This window comes from Equus caballus, chromosome 23 (genome assembly GCF_041296265.1).
Source record: "Equus caballus isolate H_3958 breed thoroughbred chromosome 23, TB-T2T, whole genome shotgun sequence".
In the NCBI taxonomy this organism is placed as follows: Eukaryota; Metazoa; Chordata; class Mammalia; order Perissodactyla; family Equidae; genus Equus; species Equus caballus.
The window spans coordinates 16,252,390-16,272,462 of record NC_091706.1 but is presented as its reverse complement, the minus strand read 5'-3'; the positions used below and the strand labels follow the sequence as shown (position 1 = coordinate 16,272,462).

Here is a 20,073-nt window from a genome sequence, read left to right as displayed (position 1 = left end):
GATCTACACATCTTCCTTTTTACCTGTAGGAAACAATCTCACGTTGCAGATATATGCAACTCAGTCTGAGGTCACATGTGAAAAATGATCTTTTAGTTTTCAGATTTTTTTTAATACACTTATCATACTTTCCTGAATATTTTTAAGAAATACTAAGTTTTCTCAAGAATTAAATAATATCATTAATACATAATCACAATAACAGGAAGCAAATTAAAAACTCACTTGTGAAGTGTTATAGAGAATTTTCATCCCATTGGCATCAATAAATGCTTTTCTTCCCAACTTGATGTTTGTAACACTTTTTAAACTCTGTAAAATTCCTTTCCGAATGAGCATGTTTCTATGCCGATTATCATGGCGGTGCCAATCTACATAAATTGTTAAAAGGACTTGAACATATCCTCTGTCTACAGCTCTCCTGGCATTTGTTTCTTTAACAAAAGAAAATTGAGAAAGAATATTTTTTAAATGACAAGAGAAAGTGGTAGAAAAAATCAAATTAAAAACATAACCACAACGTTGTAATGAATTCCTATAATTCTTTTTTCAAAAAAACCATATGCCAGCCACATATTTAAATATTTTTTAATATAAAAAAATAAATATGACAAGTTCCAGATGGAAAATTACATTTTCCAGAAACCTGACCATATATTGTTTTGTGGTTAATAAGTATTAAAATGCCTTTAATACAATTAGGACTACATATTTTTAAATGTTAATACTTAACAAAAGTTTCATGTATTTTATAACTTATGAATATACTGACTTTGATTACATCAAATGGAACATATAAGCCTTTAACTTACTAGCTGTGAATACGATTTTGATAAAAGTCATTATCATTATTGTAACTTCCATCGCAAACTTTGTGTGTTTTCACTAAAATTAACTCCATTGGACTGTAACTCCTATTACAAATTTTATATGTTTCCAGTGAAATTAATTGTTTTAATTATCCCAATGATATAAATATACGTCATAACAATACTAAGTTAAAAATATTTGTACAACTTTTTAGTAAATAAAATGTTAAGGAGCACTGTATGATTAGACAATGGTGCCTTCTGGTCACTAATTTTTTAATGTAATAGAAACTACATTAAAAATTATTTTGTAAATATTCAATTTTATTGGGATAGAATTAACAGAAATAAGTCCACAAATTTCACCTATTTTATTATTTTTGAAGTGTTAATATTTAAGATTATTAACCAAAAGGGTGTATATCACTAAGATGGCAGCAAGGGAATCATATCATAGCAACATCCTGAGCCAGCTAGCACCACATGGGGGCGCCAATCATCAGAGTGCAAGGTAATGTGGAATACCAACCCATTTGAGGTTGTTTAGTTACAAAGAAATACCAGTCTCTTCCTAATCTTCATTTCCCTATAAAATAACCCCCAGGCTCACGGCATGGACACCAAGATAACACAACAGTAAGGCCCTCCTGCTTTTAGTTGCCTGAAAGATCACTACAGTTTCCAAAGGTGCTAATACACACCTAAAACATAAAAACAAGATGCTGAGATCAAAAAACTGATTGACGTCCTCTCAGAAATTATGTTCTGACATTAGAAAGCAGGAAGAAACTCACGGAGGAAGGGGGCTCCTATGTAACAGCTCTAAATCTCTGTTATGTCTAGAAGAGACAGCTAAGGCTGTGGCTATTTACAAAATTAGTTCAATAGTTTTGACTAAGAATAGTTTCATATGTTTTAAATGAATATACAGACTCTGTTTACACCAATTGGAATATAAAAGCCTTTAGCTTACTAGCTGTGAATATGATTTTCTTAAAAGACATGATGATCGTTTAAGTCCTATTACAGACTGTATTTCCACTGGAATTCCCAATAGTCTAAATGGTATTTGTGAGGAATACTTAAATCTTTATTAAAAATTAAATAAGAAACTTGCCCACAACTCAAACACAGGTGCTGAGTGACCCTTAAGAGAAAGGAACACAGCTATCTGCAAATGAGCACAACTAAAACAGCTTAGCAAAGGGGTCTTATTCATGTGTTCAGGACACCTAACTCACAACCAGCCTACGTCCCTTCTTCCCTCTCTAGTTAAAAGACAACTTAGGTCTCCCTTTAGACAAAGCATCTAACCTATACTCCAATGACAGCAACGAAGCCACCTGTCTTTCTGCACTGTGTGTACAGTCATGTGTCACTGAACGACAGGGATACATTCTAAGAAATGCGTCATTAGGTGATTTCGTCCTTGTGGGAACATCATAGAGTGGACTTACACAAACCTAGATGGTAACTAGGCTATATGGTACTAATCCTATGAGACCACCATCATATACATGGTCTGTCATTAACCAAAACATCGTCATGCAGCGCATGACTGTATACATATTCTTTGCTTTATACTCTCTCAGGTTTACTATAGTAGTCTAATCTATGCTTTTAAAGTAAATTACTGTCCTTCCACCAAAAAGCAATTTTTTAAAAAATCAATTAATGAGAATATTCCAAAATGCCACAGTGCATTTAAAAATACTCAGTGTGCTACTAAATATCATTTTGCATTATTAAATTTTTATTCTATTTAGTGCTGTGTGCCATAAGAAAACATAATAAATATAAACTAGAGTCATTCTACTTTTCAGTTACTTTTTCACCTGATGGAGTAAACAGATAGGTTTGCCCACCACCCTCCTTTGAAGGAGAAGAAGGCAGGGTGTAGAAGGAAGATCACTATTTAAAACTGAAGATATCAAATTTCATTCACCTTAGGTTGATTAATTTCTACAAAATATTTGAAACTTATGAGAGTTTTAGTTTCTACTGACTTAGATTTAGTAACTTTGTTATTAGTGATTGTGAGAATCTTTAATAAGAGCTTAGTTTTAATAGCTAATCTACTCTACATCAAAAATATATGCCTATATTAATTTAAAAATTAATCTTTAAAAAATTTTAACCACAAAGTCAGGACACATCAAAGCAAGGTTACAAATATCTTTTAAAGTTAATCCAAGTGTTCTGATCTTGGTCTAAAGTTTATCACATCATATATGAAAATAAAGCTACATGGCTAATCTAACTAAGTACCACACATTTCATTTCAAAGATAAAACTGTTAACTGAATTTTATATATTCTGGTATATAAGATTCATACCTAAGGTGATATTTTAAATTTAATAAATCATTACCTTACCAAATACCAGGTTTTCAATCAATTAATCATTTGCTACTATTCAAATATACAATTCTGGTCATTCAAACTTAAGGGCAGTTGGTCTCACTCTTGATGACAGTTTTGGGGAAAAATAACTCTGAAAGCCATTAACACAGATCTTTAGGATGAAATGTTATTGTGGTTAAATAAGATGTTAATTTAATCAACCAACAGGAGAGTGCTAACAATAATTAATATTTAAAATAAAGACTGAGTGTTTTAGAGAGGAAAAACATAACATAGATGATTACTCTCCAAAGGCATCATATCACAACAAGACACATTTATTCCAATGCTTCGATTTTGAAGATAAAAAAAACAGTGCTTTAGTTTGTAAACGAATTTAGTAAACTGTAAACTTACTTTAATATTCATTTTTAATGTTATAAATTTGAGTTCATGGTAAAAATAAAATCTTTAATAAGAAGGTTCTAAATGAAAATAATGTGTTATATATAGAGACAGTAATTGTTTAAGATATTCTTCATAGTAAACATTCTCAATACCAGGTTAGCTTCACTTTTAAAAAATGATACTTATATAATATTAACATATTACTTTCTTCCACTAACAGAGCTTTATGTTTACATAAATAACTTAGAAAAGGAAGTTAATGTACTTGAAAATTATATAAATGTATTGAATAAATTATGGCTCGGTAAACATAAAGGACATTAGCTATGACGTATACCAATCAACTGTACTAAAAGATAAAATCAACTTTGACATTAAATTATTACAAACCAGCTTTATAACTGTAGACTAAATCTACATTTCCAGTTTCTTTAACAAAGCAGATAGAATGCTCGGAAAAATAGTATCTAGTATTTCTAGTATTTAAAAACTTACTTGATTTTAGCAATGCAGCAAGAGTGTCTAAAGCAACCCTGTCAACATGAGAAAACACAAACAACAACAAAACTAGTAAAATTAATCTACAATAGTAAATTCATACAATCTTTTCAGATAAGTAATTATTATCTATTCCAAAAGTCATTCCTGTTATAGTCAATTACATACAGTGTTTCTCTGTATGCGTCTCTCTCCTCAGGTTAAAAACAGATGAGGAAGATTGAAATATCAACAGAAAAGCACACAAAAAACTTTTTTAAGGAAGAAAAAGAAAATTAACAATGTCTAAGTCTTTATATCAGAGGTCAGATGAATGGAATCAATTATTGTACCCGTATCTGACCTTGACAGAGTTCACAAAGGAACACTACTAAGAATCATAGGCCCTGAGTCACAAAGAAATTAAGACAAAAACAAGCTTTAACACAAATAAAGTTCATAACTACAAAATTCCATAGATATTTGTAGCTATCTGACTTTAAAGTATTTTAACTCTATCAAGCAGTAATCCTAATCCTAAAGTGATAACAAATGTAAAATAGTTTGGAACTAGGAGGTTTGAGGAGAGCAAGTACGAGCCTTTAAAATTTTTCAGCCATAAGGCACCAAAGAGAATAATGAACCTAATTAACATCTCAAAAACTCTTACTGCCCGTTAGAGGACACATGAATAGCCCCAAAATTGAAGGTACTTATATTTTCTTTGAACATAAATACTCAGTTCCACATAGTGAAATAAACTGCCATTAATCAGCTTGAAATATACATACAACATCACTGTGAAAAACCTGTAATTCAAAAATAGTTTTTTAAAAACTGTGTTACTGAAGAAACGGCACTTCAGTAACTGTAAAAACCAAAGGCTACATACTACCTCTAAGTAAGATTTCAATGACTATAATTAATTTTCATTAAAATATGTACACTGTCAAATTTAAGCATTTCACTCATCATTAAGCATTTGTTGAATGCCTACTAGATACCCACAGTAGAAGGTTCTTCCATGGGTATAAAATTAGAAAACAAATTTCTCTCTTCCACAGATAATTATACTAGAATCTAGACAACGTAATAAAAATGTACATATCTATGAAAAAACCACTCAAGAAAATAAAACCAAAAACAAGGCAATGATGTAAAAGCTGTATACATCAGTGATAACGGAGACATAGCATGACCATATGTAGGTAAAGGTAAAGAGCGTCAACGATTAGAAGATTTAAGATGGATATTGGTTCACAGTAAAACCTGAAACAATAATTCAAGACAAGGCAGAGAATAACTGCTCATTTATAATAAATGCTCATTACTGCTACCCTTTAGAGCAAGTTGTTAGCATTTACACTCTTGTTTGTTGACACAAATAAAGCAATCATATAAACCTTTATTTATGATAACACTTGTAGAATGAAAACAAAAGTATAGGCTTTAAAAAATATTACAAATTCCTATCTAACTTTCTCAAAACAATGCGAAGTTTTGGTATTGTTGAGTTAAAAGTAAATGAAATTATAAAATTACATACTGAATTTTCATAGCACTGAATCATCAGTAAGAAACTTTCCATAATCTTATAATTATGCAATAAAATGTACATAAAATTATAAAACTATCAGAATAAGGATGGCTTTTAACTTGGTCAAAATTAACATAGAACTAAATAGAACTTCCAAGTGAAACGGCAATTTATGAAAAATAAAATGGAAAAGAAGACTATGTTCAGCAAGACTTGATAAATGCCAGAAATTGTTATAGGTGCCTTGTATATGTTTTCTACTTTAATTCCTAAAACAGTCCTGGTCCATAGAATTGGAACATTTTACAGATAAGGAAACTAAAGATTTTAGAATATAACATGCCTTGAGTCACATAAAAACTAAGTGATATGGGAAACAAATAATACAAGCCTCTTGTTGAGAAAGGAAATTATAACATCAGAAATGCCAGTCTCCTCCAAAAAGATATATTCAAGTCCTACACCCCAGTACCTCAGAATGTGACCTCACTGGAAAGAGGGTCATTGCAGATGCAATTATTCAACATGCCTTAATCCCTCATGACTGGCGCCCTTATAAGAAGAGGAAGACTACTGGAAGACACAGCAGGAAAGAGCACCACGTGATGATTGAGCAGCCACAAGTCAAGGAACACCAAAGATTGAGAGCAAACCACCAAAAGCAAGGAAGAGGCAAGGAAGGAGTCCCCCACACAGGTTCAGAGGGAGCGCTGCCCTGCTGACAAGCTGATTTTGGACTTCTAGCCTCCAGAACTGTGAGACAACAAATTCCTGTTATTTTAAGCCACCCAGTTTGTACTAGGTACCTTGTCACAACAGCCCTAGGAAACAAACACAAGCACTGAGATGCAATCAGTTGCAAAGAACTCATAGGATTTTCCCATCTACAGCTAAGTCTTTATTCAGAATTATGAAAATCGTAAGTCACTTTCAGAAATGGTCTTTCTCTCTGCTGGTAGATGTCTGTAACACATTTGAACCCAATAATAGTGCTTCTGACAGTTTCTGATCATTAAACTACAGGGTTTTTTGTTGATGTTGATTCTTCAACCCTGGAAAAACTGGCATATGAACCTAGCTCTTTCTGCCCATCATGCTTGTTCCAGAGCTCCATTAGATTAAAAGAAATTAGGAAGTTTGGCACAAAGTTGTACTGATATTTTTACCAAATGTTATTTAAAAGGTATTTTAAAAAAACAGTATGAACAAATTTTTGAAATTCTATGACACACTTAAGCCAGTTTGAATTTATAAAATATGTTACAAAAAATTTTAGAATAATATATTTATTGAAATGCATAGTTTGTACTCTGTTAATTGATTAGACTCTCTCACTATCAATATTTTATACTTCCTCATATATGTTTCCAATCTCCACACGTCCCACAAAGAATACTACGACCAACACTGGCTTAAAAAGAAGCCTGTGGCTTACTGATTTAGGGAGGAAAATCTGAAGCCCTAGGTACTCATGAAGTTACTTTAAACTGGGGGGCTATCCTCACAATAACTTCTAAACCTGTTGGGAAAATCAAGAAGACAGAGTTACAATAACTTCCTAAGTTGCTTCCTTCTGGATTAACAAGAATTTAAATCCAAAACTTAAAATTGGAAAGGAGGGGCCAGCCCAGTGGCACAGTGGTTAAGTGCACACGTTCCGCTTTGGCAGCCCGGGGTTCACCAGTTCAGATTCCAGGTGCGGACATGGCACTACGTGGCACGCCATGCTGTGGCAGGCGTCCCACATAGAAAGTAGAGGAAGATGGGCATGGATGTTAGCTCAGGGCCAGTCTTCCTCAGCATAAAGAGGAGGACTGGCAGATGTTAGCTCAGGGCTAATCTTCCTCAAAAAAAAAAAAAAAAAATTGGAAAGGAGAGGAAATCCTAAAGGGAAGCATCACTCTTCAAACATAAATAATATCCCTCATTCTTCTGCTACAAAACACAGGGCACTGCTGAAGGGGAGGAAGAACTGCCCTACAAATGCTCTAGATGCCGAGATTTTTTAAAGAAGGGAAGACCCTAAGATTATTAAAAATGATAAAGAGATCAAGATTTGGTTAATGAATGGTTTGTTCTTTTTAAAGTAAAAATAAAGTAAAAAACATTTGTTTCTCTTTTTAAAATATAAATTGAGAAAAGAACAAAAGGATACTTTAGATAACTACATTCCTTCCTCAGAAGTTTAGACCCACTGATTTCTACATTGATTTCGATGTTTTCCATGTTGTATATTATAAAGATACTTGTGAAATTTCCATTTCTCCTAGGAACGTTTTACATTAGATTTGGTAACTTGATTACAATAAAGTAATATAGATCTTAAGTAGGAGCTCATAACCATTAAATAAAAGATAAATTATAAAGTACTTTAAAATTAAGGGGAGAAGTGGTTATAAATTTAAAATAAAGAATATACTTTTAGTACTAACCAGGATTATTCACATCCACATTACTACATTATTGACCTAATTACACTGCAGTAAGATAGGCGCTGTGCTAACTACAGGAACGACCTCATTAACTCCTAACAACCTTAAGAAGCATTACTATTTTACAGACAGGAAAGCAGAACATAATAACTTAGGTAACTTACTTCCTATCATGAAGCCAGCCAGTAGGTGACAGAGCTGACACACAACCCAGTTCTGCCTGCCACCAGAGCCCACTCACTAGACTACACCAATTCTGTAAGTTGGTTTTACTAACTGTGACACAATCATTTTCTTCATCTTATCACATTTCATCAGATGCTCTAGGATTGTGGAGGATCTCCACATAAGTAAGTTAAGTCATCCCATCAAATAATATTTAATAAATAATTACACGTGCAAGTAAGCTGCCATTTTCAAGACAGGGGCAAGCTAAAATATTTGACCCATATTAAGAAAGGGTGAAAAAGGGCCCACCCCAGTGGCCTAGTGGGTAAGTCTGGTGTGCTCCGTTTCAGCAACCCAGATTCAGTTCCCAGGAGCAGACCTACACCACTTGCCAGTGGCCATGCTCTGGTGGCAGCTCACATACAAAAGGAGGAAGATTGGCAACAGATGCTAGCTCAGGACAAATCTTCCTCAGCAAAAAAAAGAAGCAAGGGTGAAAACACTAGAAATGTTCTGAACCTTACATGTTTGTAAAATTTAACCAAATAGTTGATGTGAACAAGTTCTTCCTTATAAAAGAATCACACAGCTAACAAAAATAGAAAGAATGAGAAAATGAGAAAAGTCACTATTTTGCAATCCCTAAAGAAATAATGGATCTAAGCAACGTCATGAAATATTGCTAAATTATTAGGTGAAAAGTGGATGGATCACATCAACTCAATGATCTCAAGCGGTGCAAAACAGAGTACCCAGCACCACCTAGGAAATATTTTTGACCAGAAAAAAAAAAAAAAGAGAGAGAACCTAAATTTAATCAAGCCTCTAGCTCCATGAGTCTACAGAAAATTTGAGGGATATACCTACACGCTAAATGACCGAGGATACAGTCATCTTAATCCAGAATGTTGGGACATTCTACAAGACATCACCCAGTCCTTCAACAAATAAACCAAAAAAACAGAAGGACTGTTATTGATTTTAAAAGATCATACGACATATCAATCAAAAAGAATGTGTAGATCTTATTTGGATCCTAATTTGAACGAGCCAACATTTCTCAGTCAGAAAATATTAGATGATATTAAGGAATTATTAATACTGTTGGGCAAAGAAATAATACTGTCATAATACTAAAAGAAAAAAGCTCTGTCTCTGATAGTGATCATACTAAAGAATTCACAAAACAAATGTAATAGCTATTTGCTTTAAAATACTTCAGGAGGAGCCAGCCCGGTGGCATAGTGATTAAGTTTGCACACTCCACTTCAGCAGACCAGGGTCCATGGGTCTGGATCCCAGGCACAGACCTACACACCATTCATCAAGCCATGCTGTGGCAGCACCCCACATACAAAATAGAGGAAGACTCGCACAGATGTTAGCTCAGGGCTAATCTCCCTCACCAAAAATAAATAAATAAATAAATACTCCAGGGAAACAAAAAGAAAAGGAAAGGGAAGAAAAGATGAAATAAAAATGGCAAAATATTGATCATTGTTGAAATCAAGTGATGGATACATCAGGGTTCCTTATTCTATTCTCTATTTTTGCGTAGGTTTGGAAATTTCCCTTGTTTGGATTCTGATTCAAAAACACCAGTTGTAAAAGGGCATTTTGAGACAAGTGGAGAAAACTGAACACAGACTGGATTTTAGATCGTGTTAAGGAATTAATAATTTGTTCAGTATGATCATAGTATTGTGGTTCTTTTTTAAGTTCCTATTTCATAGAGTTATACACTGAAGTATTTAGGAGAAAAATGAGAAAATATCTGGGATTTGCTTAAAAATAGCCCAGTAAAAATAAAAGTGTGGAGAGCTGGCCCAGTGGCATAGTAGTTAAGTTCACACACACTGCTTCAGCGGCCTAGGGTTTTCAGGTTCAGATTCAGGGCATGGACCTACACACCCTCATGAAGCCATGCTGTGGTGGCATCCCACATACAAAGTGGAAGAAGACTGGTACAGATATTAGCTCAGTGACAGTCTTCCTCAAGCAAAGAGAAGAAGATTGGCAACAGATGTTGGCTCAGGACCAATCTTCCTCACCAAAAATAAATAAATAAATAAAGTGTGGAGGGGAACAAATGAAATAAAAATGGCAGAATGTTGATAACTGCTGAATATAGGTAATTAACTTAACTAATACAAGATAATTAATTAAATAAAATATAGACTCTACTTTTATATATGTTGAAAAATTCCATAATAAAATTGTTTCTAAAGAATGACCTCCGATATGGCTTAAGAAAATACTAAACATAACCAAATAACTGGAAATTGCTTTCATTTTCTGAGGTTGAGGACGAAAAACCTACAAATGAATATATATATATATACACTTATATATACATATATATATACTTATATATACTTATGTGTATATATACAGACATACAAACACATACACGTAACATATCTTGAGATATACACACCTCAAAATAAGAAAAAAGTGACATTATTTTGACACAAAAAGGAAATGTGTAAATTTAAAATATGTTCAGATAATTGTGGGAACAAAGGAAGTAGTCAATAAAAGATTGCAAAATTGGGTAGGGAATATAGTAGGCACTCAGTAAATGTTTTTGAATGAATGATACTTTATAAATGATCTTTTTTCCTCTTATAGTATCTAGAAATATTCAAAAAAAATACCTAAGTTCTCTAACACTATATTAAATGAAATTAAAGTTTTCTAATCTCAATATATTTTTGAAGATTAAACTTTATACTAAAGAAAATCTTTATTACAACAAAGTCACTATTAAAGAACTAAGAAAGGATCCTAGATACAACTTAACTCAACCTGCTCCTTGTCCAAATCAAGATGAGGAGGCCCAGAACAACAAAGGATATACCTCTATTTACACTCAAAACATTTACTCACTTCATAAGACCCGAATTCTTCTTACTAAATGGTCCGATGATTTTAAACATCAGTTCCACAACTCCATTTTTCCCTAAGGATACTGAATTCACAGCTAGGAGGGGGAGAAAGAGACGTAAAATGATTTAAAGACTGCAATAAGTAGAAATGTGTATACTTGGTGATACATAGCCAAAAACATCCACAAACTATTTAATAAATGTGAACTCAAGTCCCTCATAACGTCCACCTTAGCCAATCATTTGAAGGGAAGATTTTTTTTTTTAATTTTTTATAGGAAGTTAAGGAAATTCTGAAAGAAGTTACATAAAACAACAAAATGTTACTACAAAAAAAATCCTTTTAAGTTGCTACATTTGTTTCTTCAACAAATTTAGTGAACTTTACTGAATACCAGGTCATGGGGAATCAGAAATAAAAACAGCCACTGCTATTTACTGTTTCAGTCATTCAGAATGAAACAATAAACAAATAACTACTAAATTACTTTCTAAATAGATTAAGAGTGGGAGGCTGTTCAGGTCCCACCAGTGAGGAGGTCCTAAGCATGGTGAAAGGCATTTCTGGAGAACTGGTGCCCGGGTTCAGTCTTTACAAATGAGGCGCTCCCTAGGACAGGAGAGCTGGATGTGGCTCTGGACTATCTGTGTAGACAGGAGCAACAGAGATAATAGAACAGAGTCAGTAAACACCACGGCTATGAGCAGTTGCATGGTGTTACAACATATAGCATCAAACGCCTACCAATGGGAAGATGAGGTGGGAAAGAAGGTAAACAGATTATGAAGGGCCCTAGAAGTGGTTAATTCCTTCATTAACAAGGAACGGTCCAAAAGGAACAAAATGCAGATCTGCATTTTAAGTACAGGTCAGATCTCACAGCACTCGGGGGAAAACGGATTTGAGAGACACATTAGGAGGCTGTGGTCGAGGTGAGAGGTAATGAGGACTTTAATTAAAGCAACTGCAGTAGGAAGAAGAGGTAACAGAGTTTCACATAAAATATGCAAAGCACCAAACCAGAAAACTATACCTAACATTTTCAACTCTAAACAAATATTATTACAAAATTATAGATAAACCATTTACTAGCCTTCTAGTGGTTAATTCAATAAAATGTCACCAAAATTTAGCTCCTAAAATTTTGTATGATGATTTTAATTCCCTCTGTATCTGTTTATCACTCCACTATCCTAATTTTACATCTGTGCTGTCTTCCTTTTTCCTTAATTGAGCTATTCAGTGGTTTATTTGTTTTGTTGTTAATCCAACTGTTCTATTTTTTAAATCAACTATTTTTTTGTTTTCTAATGTATTTTTTTTCTTTACTATCTCATTCCTCTGCTTTCCTTGTGTTCATCGCTTGGTTCCTAACTTCTTTGGCTAGATATCCAATTCATTCATTTCCTTATGTTCTTTTCAATTATATGTGTTAATTATTTAAGTGTTCAAAGCTATTTTGCTCTGAGCACATCTTTATCCGTATCGTCAAAGTACAGATATAGATAAACAGATAAGTGCACGCACACATACTAATTTATATGTATACACACATATATACACACGCACATATCTACCACTTTGATTACCATTATTTTGCAATGATATTCCACAATACCACGTACTCTACAATTCAATTTCGGGTGTTTTGTTAACCACTCCAATTCAGTCAGAGAATAGGAAGAAAATCCATTCCCTGTGGGTCTGGGACCTACTATCAGTGAGAGAGAGAGAGTGTGTGTGTTGGGAGACACTTCATCTGAGGCTCTCTCTGCAACCTCCTTCTCTCCAGCTTCCTCAGAGGCTCCAGCAGTATTCATTTTCTGTTCTGCCACCTCCCTGTTGACGGCTGAAGATAAGGAGCTCCAGGTGACTGTGCCACCACAAGCCCCGCCTCAGCTTTCCCCTCAGCTGTGAAAATGCAAGCAGGCACAGCAGTTCTCCAGCTGCCAATACCCTCATATTCTTCCACAGCTTCTCCACAGGCCTGCTCCTCCCCTCACCACAGGCCTCTACACACTGAGGCAATTAAGGAGAATTCTCACGATTCTGTCAGCTGACCTGCTTACCCCACAGCACTTCTGTGGTGGTGGGGTTAGACGCTACAAAGAGTCATATTAAATATTCTCTTTTCTGATCCACAAATTTTAGAGAATCATGGAGTTAAGGTACTTTTAAATTTTCATTTTGTATAACTTGTCAACGCTGAGTTAACTGAAACCTGTTCTGAAACACTTACAGTTAGCAGAATATACTCGTAAAAGCTGAAGACAAGGCAAAACCAAGCGATGATTCTGCAAATTCTGTTTGACCAAATTTAGGGTTATATTCAGAGCTCCATTAATTCTAGCTTTCACTCCAAATTTTTTGTCTGTGTAAAAAAAAATAAACACAAATTATTCATATGTAACTTCTGAATAAAATGAAGACATGATAAAGTAATGAAATTTTTAAAACATTATGAATTCATATTATCAAATATAAAATTGACCTGAAATAATTTAAATTGTAGTCATTTTCTTGTATGATTTTAAACATACTCCTTATATGTTTGCAACATGGCTTGAAAGAAAGTACTGAGGGACAGGAGGGGGACGGCACGGGGCTACAGGGGGGAGTGGCCCGACGCCTAGGCCGTCATCAAAGGAGTAACTTAACTGATCCACTGCACGTCTAAGTCTGCTCGGTTCAACACTTCCAAGGATTATCATCACACGGCTCAGGAGAAAGGAAAAGAATCCAAACGTCCATTACCAAAATTATTTACTTAATATTAATGTGTTCTTTTCAGATGCATAAAAGAATATAAATTAATGAAAAAATTAACAGCTTATATAGAAAGTAATCTAGCAAATATTATTAAATAAATTTCTAAAAGGATCTAATTCTTAACAGAGAAAGAGAATAAAAGAAGTTCTTGATTTTTATTCTCACAAAGAGATTAAAACAGTAAAAAACAATCTGGACAACAAGAACTTAAGAATATTAAGATTTTAAACAGAGAAAACAAGCGGCACCAGTAAACAGTTATTTTATCAATAACAGGAATTTTAAGTCAAAAAGAACTAAAGATTCCTGAGGGAAAATTACTCTCATCTCACAAGAGAAAAAAAAGATAGAAAATCAATCAAAAAATTACTGCATAATGTCCTTGAATGACATAAAAATGGAAAACCAGGACAAATAATGAAATAGCACAAACTTAAAAGTACAGGAGAAAATAAAATAAATGAGCTACAACTTAAAAGGGACATTAAAGAAATACAAATAAGAAATACATCAATGTCTTAATTATATGCAACAAAAAGCAGAAGATAATCTGGTTCTAAAGAGAGGAGGAAGCAGGAGATAATATTCATCAATAAATAAGGTTTTCTCACTTTATTTTCCATTCTCAGCAAACAGCTCAGAAGGGAGCCCTTAAATCTCAAGTACAAGAATTAAAGAAAAATAAGAGACAGCTAACATATTTCTTAAATTAACTGAACATATGTTTAAAGTCTCAAGGCCCCTAAAATACCTGTAAAATTAAAGTCATCTCAGGGATGCTTTCTTTAAGACAAAACTCGTTAAAGTATTCTTTAAATATTTATACAATACATAAAGATACGCAGGAAATACACAAAAATACATAAACGTATACACACACACACACACACAGTTTTTAGAATAAGGATTTTAACCACATACTTCAAAGTTTAAAACCACATGCACGTCACAAGGCTATGGCAGAACTCTTAAAAAGCACTATCCTAGGGGCTGGCCCAGTGGCACAGCGGTTAAGTTTGCACGTTCTGCTTCAGCGGCCCAGGGTTCACCAGTTCAGATCTCAGGTGTGGACCTATGCACCTCTTATCAAGCCATGCTGTGGCAGGCATCCCACATAAAAGAGAGGAAGATGGGCACGGATGTTAGCTCAGGGCCAATGTTCCTCAGCAAAAAGAGGAGGATTGGCAGCAGATGTTAGCTCAGGGCTAATTTTCCTCAAAATAAAAAAGAAAAGAAAAAGAAAAATCACTATCCTAAGAGTTCAGGGAATCATTTTAATCTGCATGCAGACAGACAACTATAAACTGAATTCAGGTTCTAGTCAAAGGATGCCTTTCTCTCTTAACCTAAATCAGCTTCCTCCTTTGTTTTATATCCCGTGCTTTGTCAATTAGTATTTTTCAATATTTTGCATGTCTTACTGTTGTAATAATCGGTCTTACAACTTTTTATATCTCTTCTGCTCTTTTTAACTGGATTGTAAGTTTTTTGGGCACTGAGACTGTGCAGTACAAATATGACAAATATGAGGGGCAGTACCTCCATGCCCCTCAAAGCATTCTCATCCATACTCCCTCCTTCTAGCCTCAACAACATCCATGTTACGTGTATCCGATACACACAGGAACACACACACCGAGACACACTTGTGATTTTGACACATTTTTGTTCCTTTTTCCACCATATGCAATGGAATTCCTCACGAATCCAGGATCCTCAATTCTTGCAGTTGACTGTAAAAAGCATTCCACGACTAAGAGCAAGAAAAAGCAGCAGCATTTTTTGACTTTAAAAATTTAACAGCTTCAAGGCACAGAGAATCAATGTCACAAAGACTGTTCCAGAACCGATAATCATACAAGTGAAACCCTCACCTTTTGGTCCAATCTTTGCGAGAATGGAATGAATCTGCACCATTAACTCCTCATTCAGGGGAGACTCCTTGCTGGCATTCATGAGTAACTGCAATAATATTTGTGAACCACCTTTGGTGACTAAGAAACTTGCTCTTCGACCTCCACCTAAAAATTTTTTTAAAAAATATGTTTAAACAGCAAATCCTCCCATAACATATTAGATATCACAACTTGTTAGCATTCAAGAAATATTTAAAGTATGACTTCTGAAATCAAACACCATCAAAATCAAATTTTATTTCATTTATTTTAGTTAGAAAATAGCACAGAGAGTAAATACAATTGATGCTAAAACTCTATGTTCAAGGCTCTGAAACACATGGGCTTCAGAGGTAGTTTGAGAGAGACTGAAAGATACCAAAAAGAAAGCAACAACTAAAGAGTATGACATTTCAGTTTCCAAATTCCAATACTCAGAATAGCCTTTATATGAGTATCAAAAAATTCCAAATAAAGTACACATGATACATTGTTGACCACTGTTTACAAACAGAAATGAGACCAAAAGAAACAAAAACTTACCAGCTGACACCAGCTCAACAAGAATGCTTAAGATATTAAGTGTAGTTTGAAGATCTTTCGTGTTCTGAAATAAATAGTTTATTTGCTGTATTAAACCACTGTAAATCTGTGATTCCCAAACCTTTTCTACCTGTTGGGAACTACCTACATTTTACAGATGACCTTTCCAGTTTCTCTAAGAACAAATGTATGCAGGTTTCCACTATTCTCACTTATCCCTTCAGTCTCTTCTTCTTGCCCTTAAGAACTTTTGCAAATCATCTGAGCTATTATTTTCTTAGTATCAACAATATTACAAGAGGAATTAATTTGTCATTTGAATTCATTTTCTAACAAATAGATAATACAAATAAATGAATCAAAATGTAAAAGGCACTACAACATATGACTACTAGTGACTGCCCAACCACTTAGCTCGCCTCAGAAGACAACTGCATTACCAATTTCTTATGTAACCAGCCAAATATAATGCACACACATAAAGAAATCCATGTAAATAAACGTGCATATACAGATTTATTTCTCCAAAGGTATTGCCCTATAAATACTACTTTGTACACTATTTTTACATATCCATAAATAGTTTCTTCATTCTTTTTAAGGGCTACAGGTCATATTTCATTACATGGTTACGCCATTGTTTACGTAACCAGTCAACTACCAATGAGATAATTGTTTTTTAAATCTTTTGCTATTAAAAAATTGCAACATGGGGCTAGTCCGGTGGTGTAGTGGTTAAGTTCACACGCTCTGCCTCAGTGGCCCAGGGTTCACAGGTTCGGATCCCAGGCATGGACTTACACACTGCTCACTGAGCCATGCTGTGGTAGTGTCCCACATATGAAATAGAGGAAGACTGGCACAGATGTTAGCTCAGCGACAATCTTCCTTAAGCAAAAAGATGAACAATGGCAACAGATGTTAGCTCAGGGCCAATCCTCCTCACAAAAAAAAAAAAAAATTGGGACAAAAAACCAAGTACATATATTTACACGGGATCAAATATATCTGTATGTGAGATAAATTCCTGGAATTTCTGAATCAAAGAATATGGGCATTTATTTTGATTGCTCTTCATGGAGCAATTTAAACTCTCATCAGCAATGTGGAAGAGTAACTATTTTCCAAAGTCTGGACGACCAATCTAATAAGAGAAAATGTTTAAACACTGTACTGTGCTTACACTTCTCTTATTAAAAGCACTGCTTGGATGAAGAAAACCACACAAAGAGCAGAATCATGGCCTCTTCAAGGAACTGCCTCACCCTCACTCAGAGTAGAAGGATTCTTATAATGTTTATCCAGAGGAATTCCAGAACTGCTGTGTATCAGTGACTGGCATGGCACTCTTCTCTTCCTTTCCGAAAGGGAATGATTGTTGCTCTGCTTCGCCATTTTTGCTCACAGACTAATGGAACCAAAAAGCCACATCCAGACCAGATAGAAGACTATGCATTAAACAGAGACCCGCGTCTTAGTGTTGGAGGTATTAACTGGACCACTGATCACTGGGGAGGGATTCGGAAGAAAGAGAGGGACAGACATTTGTTAAAGAGAAGAACGGATTGTGGCAGCAAGACTGCTATGTGTTCAGCAAACTGATTTCACTTTCTTCCTGGGTACACAGCCAGACCACATTTCCAGCTCTTCTGCAGTTAGGTTTGGGCCATGACTGAGCTCAGGCCACTGGAACCTGAATGGCAGTCGCACTGTTATTTCTTGGCCTTACCCAGACAAGTCTCCCTCATGTATTTCACCACCTCCCACTTCTGTTGACCTCAATAAATTGTGACATCAACAAACAGAAAAAAAACGATGCTCAATCTCAAGTGCCATTTGTGTTTCTTCTCCTGGGAACTGTCTGTTCATAACTTTTACACATTTTTCCACTGGACTGTTGATTTTTTTTCCTTACTAATTTATAGAAGTTCTTTATATGTTAAAGAAATTATACAAGCGAAAATACTTTTTCCTCAGTTTGCCAAGTGTCTATGGTGTTGTCTCCAACGTACTTTTGTTAATATAGCTGAATTTATCAATCTTTTCTTTTATAGCTCCTGGTTTTTTTCCATACTTAGAAAAGCGTTCTCTGTTGTAAGATTATTTAAAAAATTTTCCCATTACTTTCTCTACTATTTTAATTTTATTTTCCATGCTTAAATCTTTGCTTGATATGGCATTTATTTTGGTGTAGAAAGGATCCAACATTACACTTTTCTGGATGGCTACCAATTTGTCCCAGCTCCACTTATTTTAATTTATTTTTGGACTTTCTATTCTATTACACTGATGTCTATCTACTACTCATGCAAAATTTCTAAGCTATCTGAATTCCTGAAGTTTTATAATGTTCTTTGCTATTTGGCGTGGCTAGTCCTTTATTATTTCTCTTCTTTTTCAGAAATGTCCTTTCTATTCCCACTTATTATTTTCCCAGTAGACTTTAGAAACAAAACTGATGGTATTTTTACTGAGATTGCATTAAATTGACAGATCAATTCAGGGAAAAACGACAGTTTTATGTCATTTTAATAAAAAGTAATTCCTATCAAAAAACATGAACTCACTCCCTGTTCTTTTATTTTTTTCCAACTCTACTGAGATGTAGTTTGACACGAAACAAAAGTTCAAGATGTACAACGTACTGCACTCACTCCCTGTTCTTAACATTGCATTGAATAAAACACATAATCCTGATTCTGAACGTGTTCTGCTGATCCACCAAAAAACTTTCACACTGGCAAAGAGACTTAATTATCATCAACATAATATAGTTATCCAACCAATATACGTAGTAAACTAAACCACAAATATATATCAGCTAACAATACAATGAGAATTTCCAATATCGATAATTTAAATTAAGCTAAAAATTTTCAGCTAATGCTTTATTTTCTATAACCAAGTAGGATGGCATGTTAAGATTTAAAATATGGCTATCATTATAATCATAAGGAAAGAGAGGGTTTATCCATATTTATACTACTGTTCCAAATGATAATTTAAAACATAAAACAAACTTCCATTCATTGGTTTTACCTCCAGGATAAAAACTTGATACTTCAAATTTTTCTTTCTTGAGTTCTGGCTGGTATTAACAGTTACATAACCAAAGCCTGTCAGTGATTTACCTCTAATGTTGACAGGAGAACTTCCATTCCTGTAGAACCTTTGGCTGTCATTTCTCTCCTGGTTTTTTCTGAAAAGTAGAAAAAATTTTCTTCTCAAAGATGAAAGAAAAAAATTACATACAGTTTCATTATATAGCTAACGTAGAATCAACAAGTCTCCATTGGTCCAGTAAACATTCTAAATTGGTTTTTAGATGTTCCTCTCTCTGATGTCACTAATTCTACTCTGTGAGGACTTCCTGATTTCAGTTAACAAGACTTTCCCTGCATTTCACCACAGCTCTTATCATGGATTAGGTGAAGCTCTGTCAGTCCATCTAAAATCTTAAGAGTCAATCACATAGTACAGGTACCACAAGTGGAGGCCAGGCAGGAGTGGCGATGGCAGAACTCTTTATTACCTTTATGACTAGAACTAGAAAATATTTAATCAAAATTGGTGAAAACAGAAACCTAGTGCCATCTTCAAATATTCTGATTGAATTAATGCCATTTTAAAATTCTGAATTACACAAAAATAAACAAAACTAAGGAAGAGCTACTTCTGCAAGAGTCTGGAGACCAGCTCCAGAATGGAAAAGCAGCAGCATAAATCATTTCTACTATTTAAAGGTTTCTAGAGCTTCTCCACAATTATTCTCCTTTGATTAACAAGAGAAGAAAGGCAGATCGC

The 20,073-nt window shown here is 34.4% G+C and overlaps 1 protein-coding gene across 13 annotated transcripts in view; it reads right to left on the bottom strand.

Annotated features, from left to right (window-relative positions):
- Positions 1-20,073, bottom strand: part of AGTPBP1 (ATP/GTP binding carboxypeptidase 1) — a 175,155-nt gene that overhangs the window by 108,352 nt on the left and 46,730 nt on the right. For 9 of the 13 annotated variants that reach the window (XM_023627133.2, XM_070248715.1, XM_023627123.2 and 6 more), the window contains 7 exons: positions 19,401-19,468; positions 16,270-16,333; positions 15,706-15,852; positions 13,302-13,433; positions 11,063-11,156; positions 4,055-4,092; positions 226-434 (listed from right to left, as the gene is read on the bottom strand). In XM_023627133.2, the coding sequence (XP_023482901.2) occupies positions 226-434; positions 4,055-4,092; positions 11,063-11,156; positions 13,302-13,433; positions 15,706-15,852; positions 16,270-16,333; positions 19,401-19,468 (752 nt within the window). The remainder of the gene's footprint in view (positions 1-225; positions 435-4,054; positions 4,093-11,062; positions 11,157-13,301; positions 13,434-15,705; positions 15,853-16,269; positions 16,334-19,400; positions 19,469-20,073) is intronic. The other 4 variants (XM_070248720.1, XM_070248722.1, XM_070248723.1 and 1 more) reach the window with 1 other exon arrangement.